Raw genomic sequence first — 19,870 nt, 5'->3', positions numbered from 1 at the left:
CAGGATGACTAGTTATCCAATCTCTGTGCCATCACTTCTGCATACACAGGGGAGATGTTTCACTACAGATTCTATGTTCACTGTGTGAGGGCGATACAAAGCACTTTGGTAATAAGGTTGGGGAACGAGATAGAGATAATCAAATACTACAAAGTACCAACAGGAAAAACAAACTAACAAGAGAGACAGGTGGCAAGAGAGATAAGAGCAAGAGTGACAGTGGAAAAACAGCAGCAAGAAAAGGAAAACACATGATAGAATTGAAACCACAGGTGCCTGGGTTCCAGACGCCTACCGTGTGTGTTGTCCCTGTCAGTACACTGAGCATGGGGGAAGACTCGGAGCAGAGCTTTCAGCACCAAGGAGAAAGAAGTGGCCAGCAGGGGCCTGAGGGTTGGGGACAAGGCTCGGCCTGGGGGAGCCAAAGCCCTCTGGGAGGCTGGGACAATTGTCCTCATTGCTTTGCTGAAGTCGCCAGGCCCCAGGACGATAGAGGCGACGTCCAGCTTCAGTTTGACGCTGCTGCCATAGATCTGGGGATAGCGGCGGCGCAACGCCATCAAGGCTGCCTCTGTGCAAAGTGCTTTGATGTCAGCACCGCAGTAGCCTGTAAGAAAGAGAACAACAAAGCTTAGTGAATCATTTGTTTTCCTAATTAGGGTTTTACGCTGGCTCTTTTGGCACAGCCACCGTGAGCTGCTGCCACTTCATGGTGAAAATTTTTCAATTGTCTTTTATTGTTCTACCCGAACACCTGGAGCTTTAAAGTAAAGCTACACACTGCAGTCACTTTCAAAATTGGCATAATGTTTTATACTTAAACATCACTCTTACCGACACATTTTTCTGCAAGTTCATCTAAAAATGGCTCAGACAATTTGGGATTCCAGTCCCGTGTGTGGATCTCCAAAATGTGCTTTCTGGCCTGAAGAGAGAGTAGTGAATAGGGAAAAAAAACCCAGATAAATAAAACACAAGGAGCAAAAACATGAGGTAAGAAACCCAGAAAAACACACCATAAATACACCATAAGCACCCTTCACCCTATCTAGAACTGACAACATAATGAGAAAGATCAAAACAGAGCCAAGTGAGTGAATGAGTTCAGCTGAAACGTTTGCCAAAGCTACACCCTACAATTCACTGCAACATCTCCACAGGACTCCGCTTTGATGATCGGGCAATGAGAACAAAGTGGTTTTTATCGTGAATAAAGTGCGAGAGTTTTCATCATGTTTCATCATATCTACCTTTCTATTCAACTGGCATCATTGAGATGGATTTCATGAAGCTGTCTAGCTTGGGCAACATAGCAGAACTAAAACATGTAAAAAGACTCGCTTTTGCATAAGAGAGAGTGTTTTTTCCCCCATCCTCTAATCATTCAGAGCTTACTACCGGTGAGAAGCCACCACTGGCTTGCAGATTAGCCTTTGATTACCAGTGATCCTACTGTGTGGACAAACGATGCAAGGCGACCCATTAGACAGACTCGATGGGGAGGAGTCACCTGCACTGTTCTGGTCATCTGATTCACTGTCACTTTTACTCACACGCAACATTGTTTTATGCTTCCCGCCCTCTAAGAGCTAAATAAAGCAATTACGTATGGAAAAAAAAATTTAACTTCTGAGACTCAATTTTAATTTTCTAGAAAGCTAATGAGCATCTGCTTTGCCACATGCTTAACTCAAAACATCAAACACTGAGGATGAAGAGAAAAAAAAACAGGAGATTTTTAATAGCCAGCGGGCTGTGTGTACCAATTTTGTCACAGGACTTATGAGTAAGAGACTAATTATGTTTGCATTATTTTCGATCTCCAGCTGGGTGTCATTGAAACAACTGTGCGCACACTTCCACTGTATACAGTATTGATGTTTCTCACCTTCTTATCGGGCAGGCTGAACAGAAACTCCCGGTCAAAGCGTCCAGGCCTCCTGAGTGCCGGGTCGATAGAGTCAAGTCTGTTTGTAGCACCAATGACCACTATCTCCCCTCGACTGTCCAAGCCGTCCATCAAGGCCAGCAAAGTTGATACAATAGAACTGTACAGAGAAAAGGAGGCAATTACAAAAGCTGCCAGACAGTTATAGAACAACAAATTCAATTTTCTACATGCATGGCTCTAAAACATTATACGCAAACCTTCATGCAAGAGCCAAATACTGTTTGAATCAATACTGATACGGGTCACGAGTTGGTACAACCTAAATTAACAAGGTTTTATTTTTGCAAATGGTACAAAGATTTGGTCCATTAAACAGCCATACTGAATAAAATAGTGTGGTGCAAAGAGCAACTGTGCTTGTGCTCTGTTGACTAAAGCGTGGCAGCATGGATGAAAAAAGAGAGCATACACACTCTTCACTGGTTTAAATGGCACTCTTCACAGTTACAAATATTTAATTTTCTAGCAGGCAATTGTTTAGCAAGGCTCAACTTCAAACTGTGTTTACGTGAAAGGGCTCTTAACCCACGCACAGTTCAGATTCAGTGGTTTAAATCAGAAATGAAGGTCTCCTGATTTCCACTACTACTGTGACCAAGGCTCAAATGAAACTCAAATTCAAGCAGGAAAATAGATATCCAGTAAATTTAATTTACAATTGGAGCTACAATGCCAGCAGTTTTAGCAAAACTGCGCCACCTATTGGTAGTTAAAAAGACAGCAGTTTGGAACTGCACATGCAGAGACATGCCACTGCTGCTAATGTGCAGCAGTGTTGTATAGGTTAGGCATTTTACATTTACATGAAGCAGCTGTGCATCTTTGAAAATGACATTGGCCTTACCTGTGTATCTGGTCTTGCTTGCTGGAGCGAACAGGAGCCAAACCATCAATCTCATCAAAAAAAATTATGGATGGCCTCATAAGGTAAGCCTGGTCAAAAGCACACACAGGACCAAAGTCAAGCTTACTTAACTCAATATATGATTACACTCCTTAGCTTTACCTGTGTTTAAGTACAAAGAACTAGAAGAACTGAAAACATGCCATCAGAATCAAAAAAATGTCTTCCACCTCATCAGAGTGCTGTTGCAGTGGTTTACCTGGTCAAAGAGCAGGCGTAGCTGCCGTTCTGATTCACCAACCCACTTGCTGAGGCAGTCGGCTCCTTTCCTCATGAAGAAGGAAACCTTCCTGTCACCATGACTGCACTCATTGGCAAGAGCTCGCGCAACCAGGGTCTTTCCTGTGCCTGGTGGGCCATAGAACAAACACCCTCTAAAAAAAGAACAGGGGGAGAATAGGACCTTAGTTTATGTGATAATTACAGCTCACCACTTTTTAGATTCATCTCTAAAATGACTACATTTTAGAGATTTTTTACATAAAGGAAATTTTCACCCTGTGGTTGATCAATATTTGATGTTAATAGTACTTCAAGCTGTAAATTGTTGGGATAACTCAATTTTATGCTCCCTTAACCAACTTCAAATAGTGCTTACACTTCTTTTATCGTGCACAAAAGGCATAAATATAATGTCATCATTAAAGTAACGATCCCATTTTTTTCCCTAGAAAACACAGCATAAATTGGAACTGAATAACCTTATATTCTTGCAGTACGTTCTCACCTGGGAGGCTGAATCTTGAACTTCTCAAAGATCTCAGGATACAGCAGAGGGAATACCACCATTTCCTTTAGTGACTGTATGTGATTACTAAGACCACCCACATTGTCAAATCTTACCTAGGGAGAAGACACACACAACCACAGACATATTTTAAGTCAGTTTATCCAATGTCGGAAGCAAGCGCTGTACCTCTCTTCCTGACTTTAAGCCACCTTTCTTCTAGTGGGCTCTTTCTTGCAAACAAAAGATTTGAAAATCACACGGTGGAGTTTCTGTGCTCAGAGATCGAGCTGAACAAATGAAGGATATCCCCCCTCCCTGACATCATACAGACCCAAGAGTAGAAAAAGAAAATTGTATGGGATATTTATAGAACTTTTCCACTAGTATTTACTCGGCTCAACTGGGAATGGCTCGACTCGGTTTTTCGGGTTTTCCATTAGGTGATAGTACCCAGTACCAGGTATTTTAGTACCTACTCAGCCGCGTTTCCAAGCGTTCTGAGGCAATCCAAAAATGAGACGTCAACAGCCTGCATTCTACTGATTGGTTAGTCAGTGGCATCACTCGATGAGTCATGAGAGCATCTCCTTCACAAAAATCTAAAGCCCCATTATTTAGGGAAATGCCTAAAGGAAAACAACACCGTGGTCCCCAAGTCTGACGAAAACCCACACCGAGCAGCGGGTATACCATCATCTCAACGCCCTCCATTCGCATTACATACAAATGACGTCAGAGGACTTTCGGGACACGGCTGTAACGACCGCACACACATTTTGTGATGTTTAATTGTAATGGAAAACCACCGAAAAGAGTCGAGTCCCGTTTAGTCCAGTAGATGCTAGTGGAAAAGGGCTATTAGAGCAGCCTGAAGTACATTCTAAGTGTGTCCATACACTGAACTCTTTAATGGAAATTTTGGCTATGTTTAATATGGCAATCCACCACTTTAAATAAGGAAAAGCATAACAGGTCACATTTTAACTCAGAAAATTTCTTTTTTATGTATTAATAATTGACCGTTCCAAAACTAAACAGTGGGTCGTTTAGTTTTGTCTAATAATTTTGATGAACCCAAGTATTCAGGCTAAACTGTGTTCTATTATTGTTTTGGAACTTGGGAGTATTTTCACTCACTGAAGGGTCAAGGTTCATTGGATCCACATCAGCCAAGCTTGCACCCACTTTAACTCGATCACGCAGCACCCCACTAGCCAGGTCTTCAGCCGTCAGATTCATGGGCAAGCACCTGTTGCAACAAATTCAAGTGAAATAAGTGAGTACAACCGAGTAGTTAAAAACACTGAGGGAAGAAGAAAGAAGGCAGCAGCCAGCACCTGTTCCTGGCCCGAGTCATGCTCTTGCTTTTTCTGCGCTCAAAGCGTTCTTCATCAGAAGATGAGGTGGTGTCACTGCTGTGAATGGCGTGTTTCTTCACTCTGGAGAGGCGTGACAAATCAAGAGTCAGAATTGTATCACTCCGCACTGACATACCTTTTTTCCCTCATGAGCACATTACTCGTACTAGTGAAAAGCTACTTGTGAAAAAGACAGTAATATGTTGAGCACCAGATTTGGGCTTTTCACAGTTTGCCCACCTTATATGGCTTCTCCTCGCTGGGGATCTGTGGGTGTCAAAAAGTGAGGGGTTGCTCTGTTTTCTGTTCACTGGCTCTGAAAAAAGGGAAACAAAAAATGATTAGTGGTTACACTCTGGTATAATTTCCACTTACTGTGATTTTTGTTCTGTTTAAATTACATTTGAAACCAATTTAGAAGCGTGAAGAATAATTCAGAAAATACATATATTTACCAATAGGCGGTGCTTCATATCTCTGCACTGTCTTACGCTGCCGCAGATTGTACGGCCTGTCATTTTCCTCCCCTGCCTCCTCTGCTTCATCTCCTTCATCATCGTCATCATCATCCTCTGCATCTTCCTCCTCTTCCTCACCATGAGATTCTGAAAGCCATAAGTATCATCTTTAAATATGAGAATACTGAGTTTTTAAAATATTATACAGTACACTAAGCAATCAAAAAATGTTATGATTAATTTGTTTTAAGACGAGGTACTTCATAACGACTTCATGATCTCTTGCTTTCTTCACTGATTCGTAAGCAGAACATTAATAGGGAACTGACCTTCAGTTCCTTCCTCCTCTTCCTCCTCCTGCTCTGTTTTGCCCATGACTTTGTGATGCGCAGGTATGTTGAAAGTACTCCTGCGCATGGATTTCCTGCGTTTCACCCGTGAATACATGTCCATGTTTTCCTAAAAGAGAAGAGCCTTAATGCCAACACTTGCATTCACCTTGCATCATCAGGCAGTGGTACTTTTCAAACCCTGGTTTGTGTGGCGCTCCACTGCTTCGCTCACCTCCTCAGTTTCTCCGGTCCACATGCGAAGTCGCTCCACCTCACGATTCTGCCTGATGCTACTGATGTTGTCCATCTCCTGAAGAACAGCCTCCGCGGTGCTGCACACACGTAAACCAACACAGAATGAGAAACAAGATAACAACTTTGTCTACAGTGTTCTCTTTTCAGAGTACAGAATCTCAAAAATGTTTTTCTCTCTACTCATGTTTCATCTTAAATCTTGAACCAATAAACACTGTGACAACTTACAACACACAGCATACAAATACTATTTAATAAGGAATATTTTTTTAGGATCCACTTTCATATGTTCCAAAAATGAATGCGTCTTTCAAATGAACCGGTTAACCACATTTCCAGCTCATTCTCTGTTCAAAGCACTGTTGCAAAGAAACATGTCAACAGTATGACTGCCTGAAGCTACCTGTTGACCAGCTGGTCAAACAGCAGGCTCTGATTGAGGTGTTCAAATTGGCTCTTCTTCACCCGACAGCTCCTCTTCAGCTCCACATGGCCATTCATATGAGAGTGATCTCCCCCTCCGCTCTCCTCATTCCGGTGACTCATATGGGCTGCAGCACAGATAGAAGATTCAATTAAAATTGGTATTTTTTAATCATATGCTCCCCAGATGATTGTTATTTAAACAGGGATAAACTGGGGGAAAATACTTTACCGTGCCCATTTTGCATGATGCGAGACGACAGTCTGTAAAACAGAACAACAAAGAGAAAATAATTCTGACAGCTGCACAAAAGATGGCAATCACACATATTACTGCTTAGGAGCTTAGGATGGAGTGTTTCTGATCACAATGCACAACAAGGCTACAAGATTAAACCAAAAATCATTATCACAATTATTTTAGTTGATAACTGTGACCTGGATTTTTTTGAACATTTGAATTTCCATGAAGAAGAAAAAAAACAAAACAAAAAACAGGTAGAGCTAGTGGGTGACACGGGTAAAGAGTGCAGCTACCAGTCTGCCTCTAATGGGGAGCCTCAAGGTGCAGTGAACTTTTGTGCCTTGTGAGACCTGCAAGTTAGCCCTCGGCCAGGTGGCCAAAGGAAAGACCCTCAAATACGAGGCCAACTTCTAATAATCCATCCCCAAGTTCACCCATGGAAACCTTATAAGTTTTTCTTCCTCTTAACAGGTCTATGCATGCTCTCTTTTGGTCATCTCAGCTAGAGCTGAACTAAACAGCAAGTGAGTCTGAGCTTTTATGGAAGGGTAAAAAAAATGTATGCTTGACAATAGCAGGAAAAAAGTATTAAAGAAAAATAAAAATATATATACAAAGAAATAACTCTTAAAAAGAAAATAAACAAAGAAAACTGCATTTTAAAAAATTAGGCAAACGTAATGCAAAAAGAAGTAACTGTTTTATCCAGATAATCTTGTCTTCATAACTGTTAAAAGCGAAGATCATAACTGATCATAATTTCAAATTTGGTTAATCACACAGCACTAAAACATGACATGAAACAATGCAACTCTGGTTTCACAGCCAGAGCCACAAAATATCCATCTTGACCAACTCTGTCTTAATTAAATTTACGTGTGTAAAAAAAAACTAGGCCAAGAGCTGACCTTGTGCAGTAGGTAGGAATGCCCCAGCTGACCCTCTGGCCCTTAGTCTGAGGGGACGGGGAGGTATCACTGGAGCTTGGCTCAGAAGCAGTCTGCCGCCGTGTGCGCTTGGAAGGCGGTGCAAACCGTGGACTGCTGGGACTGCTCGCATCACTGCTGGGTTCCTTCTGTTGGACAAACACACACATAACACCAGAACTTAGGGGAGTAAAGGCAAAACTGTGACACACAATCAGAAAAAACAAGGAAAGGAAAAAAGAGGATAACAAATACAGAGAGAATGTTTCACAAATATCTGCATACAAGGTCTCTTTGAATATTAAGTAAAAATATATTTCATGGGGCGGGAAAAAAAAAAATCGAGGACACAAGAGAACAAGATCGGAGAGCGTCAAATCCAGAATAGAGGACTGTCATGAAACAAGACGCCCTGAACCCACTTCTTCAATGTACCCTGTGAATCTCAGCACAGCACCAACCAGACATATGCCCTTGATGCTCATGCCCTTCACAGCCTAACTTCCCCGCTGATATGTGAGCATATCTCACTGTTGTCATAGGCAACTGTCTGCAGTGCTGACAGAGGGGTTTGTCTGACTGGGTGGATAGATGGATGCAGACAGACTGTAAAATGCAGGATGTACCAGGAGTGAAGAAACGCACGGAGGCTGCCCAAGAGGTCCACCGTGAAATCATTTCCACATGTGAATCACTCTGCAAACACTGTCACAGCAGGACAGTCGGTTCTGACAAGTTCTGACAAGGTCAACAAGTAGCTAACAGAGTAAAATGGCTGGTTGCATGGAGTACAACACTACTCTGACTTCTTGTGATATGGCAATGTAAATAAAAGGTGGGAAAGTTACAACTCTGTTACAAAGAGTGCAGTTCTACACTCACACAGTGTAATATCGGGTGCTATCGATTGGTCTGGACTGGAGCTACGTATTTCATGAATCATGACCCACAATTCTGCGACGTACCACCACTTGTCCAACAAACCATTAAAACTCAGGAATGCGCTAACAGCAACCAACAGATATTTCCCATTGATTAAATGATTTCTTTGTCTGTGTTAAGTGCCTTAATAATCGTAAATATTACGGAAATACAGACCTTCCTGTCTTGCATAATCACAATGTTTACATTTTGAAACAAAGCCTGTCAGGCAGCTTGTAGGTCGGGCGATCGGGAGTAAAATCTAAAGCTCATTTATCAAATCATTCTTTCGAAGAACACATGGGAATATTTAACTCTACGAGTGTGTTTTAAACGGACAGTCTAAAAACCAACTTGCCCATGGGTCTTTGGGTCATTTATAACTCAAAGTTCACCAGGTTCAGACTTGCTAAATACGGACCCGAGCCAGCCAACTGTTGTGAACCTGGGACTCCCTTCCCCCCACTGTAAGCTAGCTGCTAGGCTAACTATAACCTACAATGCTAGCTTAACTATCGCTTTCTCCCTTCATATGTGAGATAATAAGTAAGCTGACACTTCGAGGATAGCGACACATAGTAGTGCCAACAGCCTTGAGTCAAAACCCCAACTGTCTTTATTGGGTGGGCTAATTAATGGTGAAAACAGTGGAACAAGTCAGCCGGTTAAAATTGCCAAAAACAAAGGGAACTCAAGTTGAAGCTATAGCCAGTTCATATCGCTAGCTTGTAATCTAACAGCTGTACAATCCGTTCAGTGCGAAGGATACGCAAACGACTAGCCGCAATCATGTCTTACACTGTGTATCTGCGTGACTGTGTTGGTGTCAGTGTCGATACTGCTCGTATTTTGCTGTGAATAATACATTATGTGGAGCACCTTGAGGCCAAGGCTAGCAACCAGCTAGCCAAACTAGCCTGCCAGCTAGCTCGCCGGTAAAGAAAAGAAACCGGCTTACATGTTCCTCAGAGTTTCGCTCGTTTCTCGACGACGACCTAGTCCTCGACGAGATGAATGGACCGCTCCTAGTCCGTGAGCTTTTCCTTGTGTTCACCATGTTTTTTTTTCTTTTGTCTGCCCCTTACTGAATCTCTCTAACCGGCTCTAAACACTGCCTCAGTGAGAGCAGGATCGAGTTCGAGGCGCCATCTCTCTCTCTCTCTCTCTGTGTCTACCTCCCTATCTCCCCGCCTCTCTCTCCCTCTCTCTCTGTGTGTGGTGGTTCTAAGTCTGTTTGGCAGGTGCATTCATTTCTACTGACTGGATTACCACCAAAAGACCTACTATCTTTGTTATTACATGGATACTTGATATCACAAAGGCAGTAATTCTTAATGCAGATATGCTACTATGGGTAAGTACTTGTATTGTACACTGGGGACAGTCAGTTAATCAGCTAAGTACTATTAAAGCACGATAAGTCACCAAATGAATAACAAAAGGTGGTACACTTGACGCCAGCAGAAAAACAGATGGAAGTGGGCAGCCTGAATGTCCAGTGTGTGCAGCAATTCACTCTTTGTCTTCATCAAATATATATATATATATATATATATATATATATATATATATATATAAACATCAACAAATGTAAAAGGTCTGTGAATGATAAAAATATTTAGATTTGCCCTGTAAAGCAGCAATCAGAATCTTTAAAACTCGAATAATCACACAAGCTATTATTACTACAACCTAAAAAACTGTTTTTGTTTGCAAGACAGGGCTGAATTGTACTGACTATCAAATTTTGAATTCTTTGTGACCTCCAAGTATGTAGTAGAAGAGGCTGAATTAATAATAATCTCTTCTCACTTTGATGCTTTTAGCCTTGCTTCTTTCATTGCACTCCCTGTCATTTTATCCCCACAAGTAAAAATGACTGTTTGTGTGTTTTCTGTTCTATTTCTGGCTCGAGTCAAGATGCAACTGTGCTAGCCATCTGTTTTGGGTTTTTTTCTTCTTTTTTTCCTCTTTTTTGGTTCAAGCAATGGTTTCTAAAAATCAATGTCAAAATGTTGTTGTTTTTTTCTTAAGAACCTTGTGCCATAAAATATTCCCATTTGATATCTCAAATAAATATTTTTTATACAAATGTAAGAAAATTTAAACCTTTCACATGGAAACAGGAATCTGTTTTCATTATCATTGTACCCTGTTCTGTGTGGGCAATGCACTCCAGACAGGCTGTCGATTTCAAATGAAGTGAACTAGACGATTCATTCACATCTCCAGTTCATTATCTCGCCATCGAAATATCGGTTAGATGATTGAAAAATGAAATTTCTTTACCTGTGCTTATATGTTCTCATAGAGTTTAATAGAAGGTATGGGAATGCAGAAAAGGTCAAGGGTCACTGAAATCATTCTCCACTGATACGCCATCAAAGATCAGGCATGGATTTCATGTTAACCAAACATATTTTCCTGGATATGATTTAAGTCCACACCTAAACTAAATTCTGTTACCATCAAGAGCTTCCTTTCATTTTTAAACATTTTTTTAAATCTCTCATTAGCGTAATTTCAGAAATACAGCCTGTTTTTCACACCATACATCACCATCTTCGCTGTGTAGCTGCTTAATAATTGATGTAACATATGTCAAGTTTAAATTACTACTTTTATTAGAAGTAGTGAAAATACTATAATAATACATTTGCTATCAATGATAATCGATTCAAAGATAATGAAAATAAGTTTAAGGGTGTGTTTTATACTGAACATGCCACCTTGGATGCTATATTATTTCTCAAGCACAATGTCTATAATTATGTCAAAAAAGTATAAACGTATGCCAAATTCATAAATACGAGGCACATTTAATAAGTAAGCAAATGAATGGGGAAAAATAAAAATATCTTTTATAAAATTATATTTGATGTGTTGAATTGTAATTGACTATTAAATGACCATGCTGTAGTATTGTTTCTATTGTCTACAATGTACAACATAATGACATCATAATATATCATGCATTATTCAAGTTTTGCGTCACAATAACAAATAGGCAACAATTTAAATGTTATTGTTGTACAGTGAAAGTGGTTCCATGCACGTGAAAGGTAATTTAAGTGCATAACTGCTACAAATGGGTCATTAAAACCTGTTGAGAGGTGGTTGTTAGGGAACATAATATGTGATATAGATGAGAACCTTGAGGGGCCCAAAGCTGTACCCCTACAGGAAGCAATTCACAGCGATTTGGCAGTGATTTACATTCAGGCATTTGAAACAACTACAAGTAAAATAACCAGTGATGTTGTATAGAGGGCTGGATCCAAGACAAATTTTTCCAAACTTCCAAATGAGCGACTGAAACTACTGAGTGCGGGATGTCACTGATTAACGTAGTAAATATATCGTAATAAATGTATTGGAGTTTCAGTGAGGCAGTCAGAGCCTAGAATGTCCATAAGCAATCACCTGTCAGCTTCAAAGACAGGTTGCTACATTTCACTGTGTGTTATACTTGTATAACTATGCATGTGACAAATAAAGAACCTTGAACCTTGAACCAAAGCAATGTGATCACATCCAGTGTGGAAGATGTATCTGTGTGCCAGGTTTGGTTGCTCTGTTCCTCAGTTAAAACAACCAAAAAGAGATTTTGTGCGTTTCAGTAAGATAGCTTTTTTAAAATTGTTATTTGTTTTTTACTGATTTATTTACCTGTTCATTTATAATTTTGGTAGTTTTGGTCCTCAGGGCGTATGAGAAGCTTCTGCAAGAAAATGTACCAGAAAACTATATTAAATTATTTTTGTCTGTGTTTGTTTCCCTGCGTGTTTATTAGTGAGTCATTAATTATTTGTTTTGTATTTTGGCAGTTTAAGCCCTCCATAGAGTTGAGCCATATGAGACATCTTACCTCTAAATAGAAACAAACGCACACAAGTTTGGATCCAGTGGGCTTTCCATGCCATCTAATACTGTATCGTGAGTTTCAGCTGGGAGAGAAGATCTGCTGAGTTCAGCACAGAAGAGTGTACAACCGCGACATCGCGAGTGGATTTACGGCACTGTTACGTCACATGTATTGCTCAGCAGAAGCGCCGCTACCCTGAAACTTATGGCTGCAGATGTGTAGCCCTGGATTAACCGATTAAAACACGGACTGGTAATTCACTATTCGACCTTACCCTTTATGCGCGCATGCTAATGGGCATCTGTTGTGTTTATGCTGACATATAATCCTCGTTTTTACGACCGGCTCCTGCGTGTGTGTTTTGCTCTTTGCGGGTCCATCGCTTTCTGCCGCCCACTTGCATAAATAACGATAAAGCTGCAGGCTGCTTGGCTGTTTGGCTATCTATCGATCACGTAATGCTTCATAAAAATGATCCGTTTTAGGTCATTTTTAAGCGGTGTAGCACATAATACGCCGCTAAGACAATAAAAGGTTACCCTCCAAAATATTGAACATCAACCACGCTAGTGTGTGTGTGTGTGTGTGTGTGTGTGTGTGTGTGTGTGCTCGCTTGTTCCTTAGATGGGAAACATAGAAAGACATGAAAGAAACTGACACTGTGGAGAGTGAAAAAGATGAACAATGGTGAGTCATTCTCTTTGTTAAATCCACTTCTAGGCAAATGAAGTCCTGTGACTGAATTGATGCCGTGGATGTGAAATAATCTGAAAATAACTGGGTTGGACATAATAATAATAATAACATATTCTGGGGTGTGTGAACTTGCTTTGCATGGTCTTGCACATTAACGCTTGTGACTGTAGACTGACATTCAATAAGCATGATGAGTGAATACCTGCACTTTCTTCTCATAAAGGGTGGTCAGTGAGGACAATGAAGAGGAAGCTCCAATGAGTCGTAGTTTTTCTGTGGAAGACCTCCTCGATGAGGTGGAGAAGATCTGTTACGATGCCTCAGGGACTTCAAAGGTCAGAGACAAATTCACACTTGAGAGCCAGATCTCTGCAAATGTCCAGCCTACATTTCTGAGCTTATAGACTAGTAATAACACAACATTTAAGTAAAGTATACACAGTACTATGCAAGAGTCTTAAGCCACACCTCATTGCTTTACATTTATGCTTCCAAGGAGCCAGACTCACTTGTCATTTTTTAAAATTGGTTTTCATCAGTATTGGCTGCTTTTTCACTCATTTTCAGTCCGGTCCTTGTATCTGACTATTTTCACAGGATTGTTATTTTTGTTTGTTAAGCCACTTAATGCATTTAAGTAGAAAAAGGCATCAAACTTAAGGAGTGAAACTAGTGTTATGTCTATAAATAATTGACAGCTTAGCAAAGAATCAATTTTTGCATCATTAAGGCAAAAACACTTAATTTGTTCACATTTCTTTAGTTGAAACTATGAAAAATGCCAAAGATAACACCACAAGAGAGGTATAAATAGTATTTTTGCACCAGCAAAGTAATTCCTCTAGGACTATTAGCCCAAAATGTTAAAGTTTTGAGGAAACTGGATAAGTACAGAATAAAAAAAAATCTGGAAGTAATGTCCTTGAGAAAAACCCAGCAAAAGACCTAACACAGGACCCGGGAGATGTCTCTATCCTTCAGCTGACCTATGTACTGTTCATTGAAGCCTCATCAGAAATGGTCTGTGTCTCAGGTTGTCAAGAAGCTATTGTTAAGGAAGGGAAACGGGGAGAGAAATGGAGGAGTCAGGAAAGAGGTAGAACAGTGAGTGTCTACAGCCATGCAGGACGCACTTGCCTGCAGAGAAATCACTGAACTATTACCTGTAGTTTTTCTGGCACGTGCCCAGACGAACCTCACAAAGCCTTTGTAATAGGGACCTGGCAGGCTAAACATTTGTTTAATTGCGTTGAAAATTGCATGCTCACGTTCGCCTCCAATGGCCTGCGGTGCGTGAGTGAAAATGGCGTAAGACTCTCCAAATGAGAACTCTCGCCGAGCTCTGTCAGGCAAATCTCAGTTGAAAGCACAAGCACCAGGCTTCAGTGATCACAGGATATTTTGTTTACCCGTTCATTGCCAGGATAAACAGTCCGCAGTAAAAGTCCGACCTCCCGAGGTTAACAGCTGTGTGGCGACTTTATCTCTGAATCCTGTCAGGTCTATTTGATTGGGGTTTTTTTGCCTTGGTTCCAGGTGGAGATGGTGGTGAGGCTGTGGAAGGACGGCTTCACTGTGAATGACGAGGACTTTCGCAGCTACTCCATTCCAGAGAATCAAGAGTTCCTGGATGCCATCAAAAGGGGGTGAGTCGACTGGCTGAAACAGGATAACCTTCCTGTTTTAACGATGTCTTCAGTTATATTTTTGCTGCCTTACCACAAAGGAGGGCCATCAAATCCTAGGCTTTAATCATGGTTTTTAATTACTCTTGGTGGCTTAACGACCTCAAATAGTGTTCTCTCACTGATGAGAAGGGAGTGTTCAGACTAATAGTGCAATTCTTATTGTTCCTCAGGCAGTGAAAAGTTAATGGCAAGACGGTGTCATTTTTCTTATCATCTTAATATCTTTTTGAGTAATCTGTAACATAAATTTAACACATTTCTCCTAATAAGAGCAAAGTCATACAGAAATTAAATATAAAACATATTTATTTATATTTTGTGCTCATTGTGGAGCAGATGTGCTATCAGTGTTAGGGAGAAATGTACAGTAAGGTGCAAACGTTTTTTTACATTTCGCATCCAAGGAGAAAGATTTTCTTGTCATTTTTAAAGTGTTCTTGAACAATAGTTCTCCAGGCTTTTCTTCATTCATTGGCTCTTTTTCCACTCATCTTCAGTCCAGTACCTGACCATGTAACACTCCCCACTGAACATGTCTGCTCCTATTAAAACTTTCCCAGCCAAGTACTCCAGTCCCTACTGTGACACGTGACTTTTCTCTGAAACACCTCATTTGTTCCTATTTTTAGTTGAATATGTGACAAATCTCAATAATAACACCAACAAGATGATTTCCAAATATCTGTTAGCCTAAAGCTTGGCATATCTTTGCATGGTGTGCGGTCTGACCTTAAAGATATTCAGGAAACTGGACAAGGGGAGGACAAAAAAAGAAGTGGGAGACGTTGTACTAATTTCTGATTTTTTTCTACCAAAAACACACTTATACTAAAACAATCAGGACAGCTAAAAACACCAATTCAGCTGAATTTATCTGTGAAATGTCCATCACAGCTGTTATGGTGCAAAAAGCAGAGTGCACGGTGGACAGGTTCCCCATGTCTCACATGCATAAACCAAAAACATAACATTATCGCTGAGTGGGCACTAAGCAACATCTTACAACTGCTTTAACAAGTGTGTAGTAGCTGCCGCTGCTTGATGAATGCACTGTCTGGGCATGGCTCCACGGCAGGCACGGGCATGACCCAAAGTTGTTTGTGGTGTCAGAAGTTAAGTCAATATCACAATGCCAAAAAAAAAAAGTTTTAATGAATTAGAGGTGGTCCACTACTCCTCGACACCAGCCAAGTGTTTAATGAACGTCAGTTCAAATAGCATTGACCCGTTCAGTTGAGACCGCCGGCGTGGGTTAATACTTTATTGATTTCAATCAGAGCCTGCAGCGTTAGATTGCTTTGAATAAATGCCAAATGAAGTTGTTTTTTATTTTCTCTCTTTCTTTAGTTTAAATATCATATCTACGTCCATTATCAAACCTACTTGCCAGAGTTTAGTGATGATAACCAATCATGCTTCTTGGTGTACCTGCTTGATTGCCATTTTCTCAATTTCCTGAGTAGCCACCTCAATCCAAAAGACAGCTCTCAATCAATCAACGGGAGCTCTTTTCATCATGGGCTAATGACAAAATGTCAAAGGGCTAGACGAGGAATATTAAGTAGGCAATTGTCTGATTACTTTTGAACCCATTCACTTTGGGAACACTGATGCAGACCTACTTAAATTATATGTGCTGCATACATACAAGAAGGAGGGACAGACTAAGCCTGAATGTAAGTCACATGTAACATCTCTCCTTGGTTCGATTCACTGGTTTTGATCACTCCCCCATGATGAAATTAGCAGGGAAGATATTCTCCCTGCTGACCAAAGCCCGACACTTGAAGCTAGATAAAGCTTATTAGTGCAGCTCATTTGTCATATTGATTGATCTGAGTGGACTCCAATCCGGATCTTTAATCTATCCCAGGGAGCTTCCGGCAGAGTGGGAGAGCAGAGCAGAAGAGGAGGAGCTGGAGATTAGCGTGGAAGATCTGACAGAGGAAAATTACGTTCCCAAGAAGAAGGCTTTTCATCCCTTCAGCGGTCGAGGATACAGACTTGGCAGGTGAGAGATTGTCGCTGTGAATGTCCTATTGTTTTTGTATTTTGTGCAGTGTGATCTCAAGATTTAAAGACTACCGTGCACCACTAGGTGTCCCTCTAAATCCAAATATCAAAAACCCTACAACCAAATCTGGCACAGCAGACGAGTCTGCTTGTCAAGCTGAGCACCAAAACATTTTTGCACCATCACTGACACAAAGAGTCTGCAAACATTTTGCATGAGATTTTTTTTTCCTGGCGTCGGTGTGCATGGTAAACCCGGCGTGCGCACTCCTAAACTGGTGGTTAATCTGCTATTTATCTTCTGTCCATTCCCAGTGTGGCACCCAGAGTAGTAGCCAGGTCACCATCTGTGCACGAGGACGGAGAATCTCCTCCTATTCCCATGGTAACACTAGACCACGCCCTTCCCGTCACCTCCCTGCAGATCTGGTTGGCCGACGGCAGGAGACTGGTGCAGAGGTTTAACCTATCGCATCGGTACGTATCGCCAATACGACACATCTCGATCTTCGGTTTGATCAAAGGACAAAAATAAGAGAAAGAATCAGCAAATTAAAGACCGACTAACTGCGCTGTGTAAGAGGAATCTTGACACTTCTCTGCTCCTGCTGCGCTGCGTGTAAATCCCATAATCTCAAACAGGAAAAAGAAGTGGTTGAAGGGATGAAAAAAGATTTTTGTTTGCTCTAGCTTGGGAGGTGGTGAAGTAGGTGGGGGTTAGGATTACGTAATGCTCTGTTCTAGGCTGCTGGAGTTAAAGGCTGGAGGCATGCTGCATGTTACGTCCCCCTGCCCCACAGTGCATGGGGCAGCAGAAAACATAATCTGAGATGTAGCAACAGCGTGGATCTATAAAATCCCCTGAGAGGGATTGCGTAAGTCTGGTGCAGCTTTTATATAACAGGGTTAGTAAGCAAAGGATGGATGGAGAGGACTGAACCCTTCCAGCCTGCAGCGTGAGGAGCAGGCCTTACATAGGATTGCTTCGTATACACTGGGGCCTCATTATTAATAATATATGATGGTACTAGTATAGTGCTTCATACAGAAGTCACGTGTCACAGTAGGGACTGGAGTACTTGGCTGGGAAAGTTTTAATAGGAGCAGACATGTTCATTTCTGTATTTACGGTGGCAGTTTGTTTGTTTCGTTTATTTAAATCTCCAGTCTTGATGTTTAATTTATTTATATTTTTTCTCCTCCAGGATCGCTGATGTTCATGATTTCGTGTCACGCTGCCAGAGGAGCTGCCCACCTTTCGTCCTGACGACGTCTCTTCCTTTCCGAGAGCTCACCGACAAAGAATTAAGTCTGGAAGAAGCGGATTTGACCAACGCTGTCATTGTACAGAGAGCCCTGAACACACAGGCTCCATTTGGACACTCCTGACCAACACGAGCCCATAATTTACACAGCACGCTGCTTTTCCCCCTCACTGACTCATTGTCGTCCCCCTGATAGCAATCTCAAGGTCCACAGCACTCGCATTTGACAGCTGCTGTCTCCTTCTACTGTCCCCGTGTGGGATTAGCTCAAACTTTATTAACGATATAATCGCTTAGTTGCAAAAGGTGCTGTCCTTCCTCTGGAGGACAGCAGTTACCTGTCGTCAGACCTTCTTAAATCTGCTGAAAAACGATATAGGCTGTCGCCCATGCAGATGGTCCTCCATCTGTTTAATCTGCCACGTGTAAAACCTCCATCCGCCCCATCACACATGCAAAATCCCACCACCATCACCACCAAGCAAGTCTTCCCAAATTGTGATTTACCACCTTTTCTGCACAGTCAGCAGTATATATATATATATATATATATATATATATATAAGGGGCTGAGGTTTTAAGTTTACAAACATGTGATTTTTTTGTTTGCACAGTACTGTGATACAAAAGAAGTATTTATGTTTGCCTTGCTGTTTAATCTCTATCTCGCCTTCCGTAGTGTTATGATTTTTCTTTCGGTCAAATGCTTTGTTTTATTTGACCGAATCATTGGACGACATATCACATGTCAAGGTATGACAAAATAAAATTTTAAAAAATCCTTAAAATTTTGCATTTTTTTGTTTTAACATTTAATAAATTGATCAAATTGAATTGGTGTTGATTTAATATCATTTGTTTAGCTGTGCTTTCACTACTGATGACAGATACGCGATTATGGCTGGACTCTTAAGCACCAATGCTGCACCTTACTCCACATCTGTGCTGGCATTTACAGTCCTAATAGGGGGTTTAGATTAGGGAGGGAGGGAGGGCTCACTGATGAGGAATGATGACATCACAGCGGTGCTTAAGACACTTAAGCGTACATCTGATGCTGATTCACGGAAAAACTGCCAGCAAACACAAACATCGTATTCAGACGGTTCTTTCTTGAGTATTTGAGTATTGAACCTTGTGTTTCTTTGTACGTGATGTGTTTGGTTTTACGTGTGTGTCTGTGTGTGTGTGCTGTAGCCAAGCTCTCAGCACTGGCCTCATGATGAAGCCCAACACCATTATCCATCTTCAATATTTAAAGGCGGGTGAGGAGGGGGTGGGGGGAGTTGAGGAAGAGGAGCTCACATCCTCTGGATGGTCAAGGTCACACGAAGAAATCCGGCAGCAGAAATGTCTCTAAGCTGATCTGACTGTATGTTTAGGATTTTATACCTGAAGCTGCAGGCTGGGTGCATCGCTTGGTTGTGGGCTAGAGAGTTAAAACAGACCATATTTCCTTTGTGCTGCATATTTAATAAGGCAAAGCATGCAGGGAATTACTTTCCCTTCAACTCCCCACATTTCCTCTCAGAATGACCCTCTTTACTCGAGCAGCGGCAGACCTTTTCATTTCGTACATTCCTCTTCACGCATTATCGGAAACATACCCATTCTAATGCAGGTCATAAGCCCTACTTTGCTGCCGCGGTGCCTGTGCCGTTGTCGGTAATGTGGTTTTCATAGAGGGGGTTTGCGTGCTTGGAATTTATGGAGAGGTCTTGGTTCAGGTAGCTGAGGTCTACATGACATGTTTGTTGTCATGCTTGAAGGAGAGGATCGCTGAGAGTAAGCATCTGGGACCAAAACAGCTGCTTATGCTTAGTTGGAAAACTAAAGAGTGA

At 41.3% G+C, this 19,870-nt stretch overlaps 2 protein-coding genes across 3 annotated transcripts in view; one reads left to right on the top strand and one right to left on the bottom strand.

Moving 5' to 3' along the window:
- Positions 1 to 9,656, bottom strand: part of atad2b (ATPase family AAA domain containing 2B) — a 64,491-nt gene extending 54,835 nt beyond the window's left edge. The window contains exons 1-16 of the mRNA XM_005725069.1: positions 9,461 to 9,656; positions 7,564 to 7,730; positions 6,644 to 6,675; positions 6,392 to 6,539; positions 5,966 to 6,065; positions 5,731 to 5,860; positions 5,399 to 5,548; positions 5,184 to 5,259; positions 4,923 to 5,024; positions 4,723 to 4,834; positions 3,583 to 3,698; positions 3,055 to 3,229; positions 2,796 to 2,884; positions 1,889 to 2,048; positions 835 to 925; positions 296 to 607 (exon numbers count right to left, since the gene is read on the bottom strand). Of these exons, the coding sequence (XP_005725126.1) occupies positions 296 to 607; positions 835 to 925; positions 1,889 to 2,048; positions 2,796 to 2,884; positions 3,055 to 3,229; positions 3,583 to 3,698; positions 4,723 to 4,834; positions 4,923 to 5,024; positions 5,184 to 5,259; positions 5,399 to 5,548; positions 5,731 to 5,860; positions 5,966 to 6,065; positions 6,392 to 6,539; positions 6,644 to 6,675; positions 7,564 to 7,730; positions 9,461 to 9,559 (2,059 nt within the window). The 5' untranslated portion in view covers positions 9,560 to 9,656. The remainder of the gene's footprint in view (positions 1 to 295; positions 608 to 834; positions 926 to 1,888; positions 2,049 to 2,795; positions 2,885 to 3,054; positions 3,230 to 3,582; positions 3,699 to 4,722; positions 4,835 to 4,922; positions 5,025 to 5,183; positions 5,260 to 5,398; positions 5,549 to 5,730; positions 5,861 to 5,965; positions 6,066 to 6,391; positions 6,540 to 6,643; positions 6,676 to 7,563; positions 7,731 to 9,460) is intronic.
- A 2,768-nt stretch (positions 9,657 to 12,424) lies between these two features.
- On the top strand, positions 12,425 to 18,817 carry ubxn2a (UBX domain protein 2A). 2 transcript variants are annotated; one of them, XM_005724909.1, is made up of 7 exons: positions 12,425 to 12,619; positions 12,992 to 13,054; positions 13,287 to 13,398; positions 14,600 to 14,709; positions 16,625 to 16,762; positions 17,080 to 17,241; positions 17,970 to 18,817. In XM_005724909.1, the coding sequence occupies exons 2-7, from the start codon at positions 13,011 to 13,013 to the stop codon at positions 18,151 to 18,153; spliced, it is 750 nt and encodes a 249-aa protein (XP_005724966.1). In that variant the 5' UTR covers positions 12,425 to 12,619; positions 12,992 to 13,010; the 3' UTR covers positions 18,154 to 18,817. The 2 variants fall into 2 exon arrangements, with proteins under 2 accessions (XP_005724966.1, XP_005724967.1); XM_005724910.1 differs by lacking the exon at positions 12,992 to 13,054 and having other exon boundaries at positions 12,429 to 12,619.
- The last annotated feature ends 1,053 nt before the right edge of the window (positions 18,818 to 19,870 follow it).

Source organism: Pundamilia nyererei, unplaced genomic scaffold (assembly GCF_000239375.1).
Source record: "Pundamilia nyererei isolate P.nyererei 1_Seehausen unplaced genomic scaffold, PunNye1.0 scaffold00013, whole genome shotgun sequence".
Lineage (NCBI taxonomy): Eukaryota > Metazoa > Chordata > Actinopteri > Cichliformes > Cichlidae > Pundamilia > Pundamilia nyererei.
This window is presented reverse-complemented; position numbering and strand designations above follow the sequence as displayed.

Excerpts from the sequence above, each read along its gene's own strand:
- ubxn2a (XM_005724909.1), top strand. The coding sequence starts at position 13,011 with ATGAAAGAAACTGACACTGTGGAGAGTGAAAAAGATGAACAATG. Across the intron at positions 13,399-14,599 it reads ATGCCTCAGGGACTTCAAAG|GTGGAGATGGTGGTGAGGCT; the intron begins GTCAGAGACAAA and ends CCTTGGTTCCAG. Across the intron at positions 14,710-16,624 it reads CTGGATGCCATCAAAAGGGG|GGAGCTTCCGGCAGAGTGGG; the intron begins GTGAGTCGACTG and ends AATCTATCCCAG.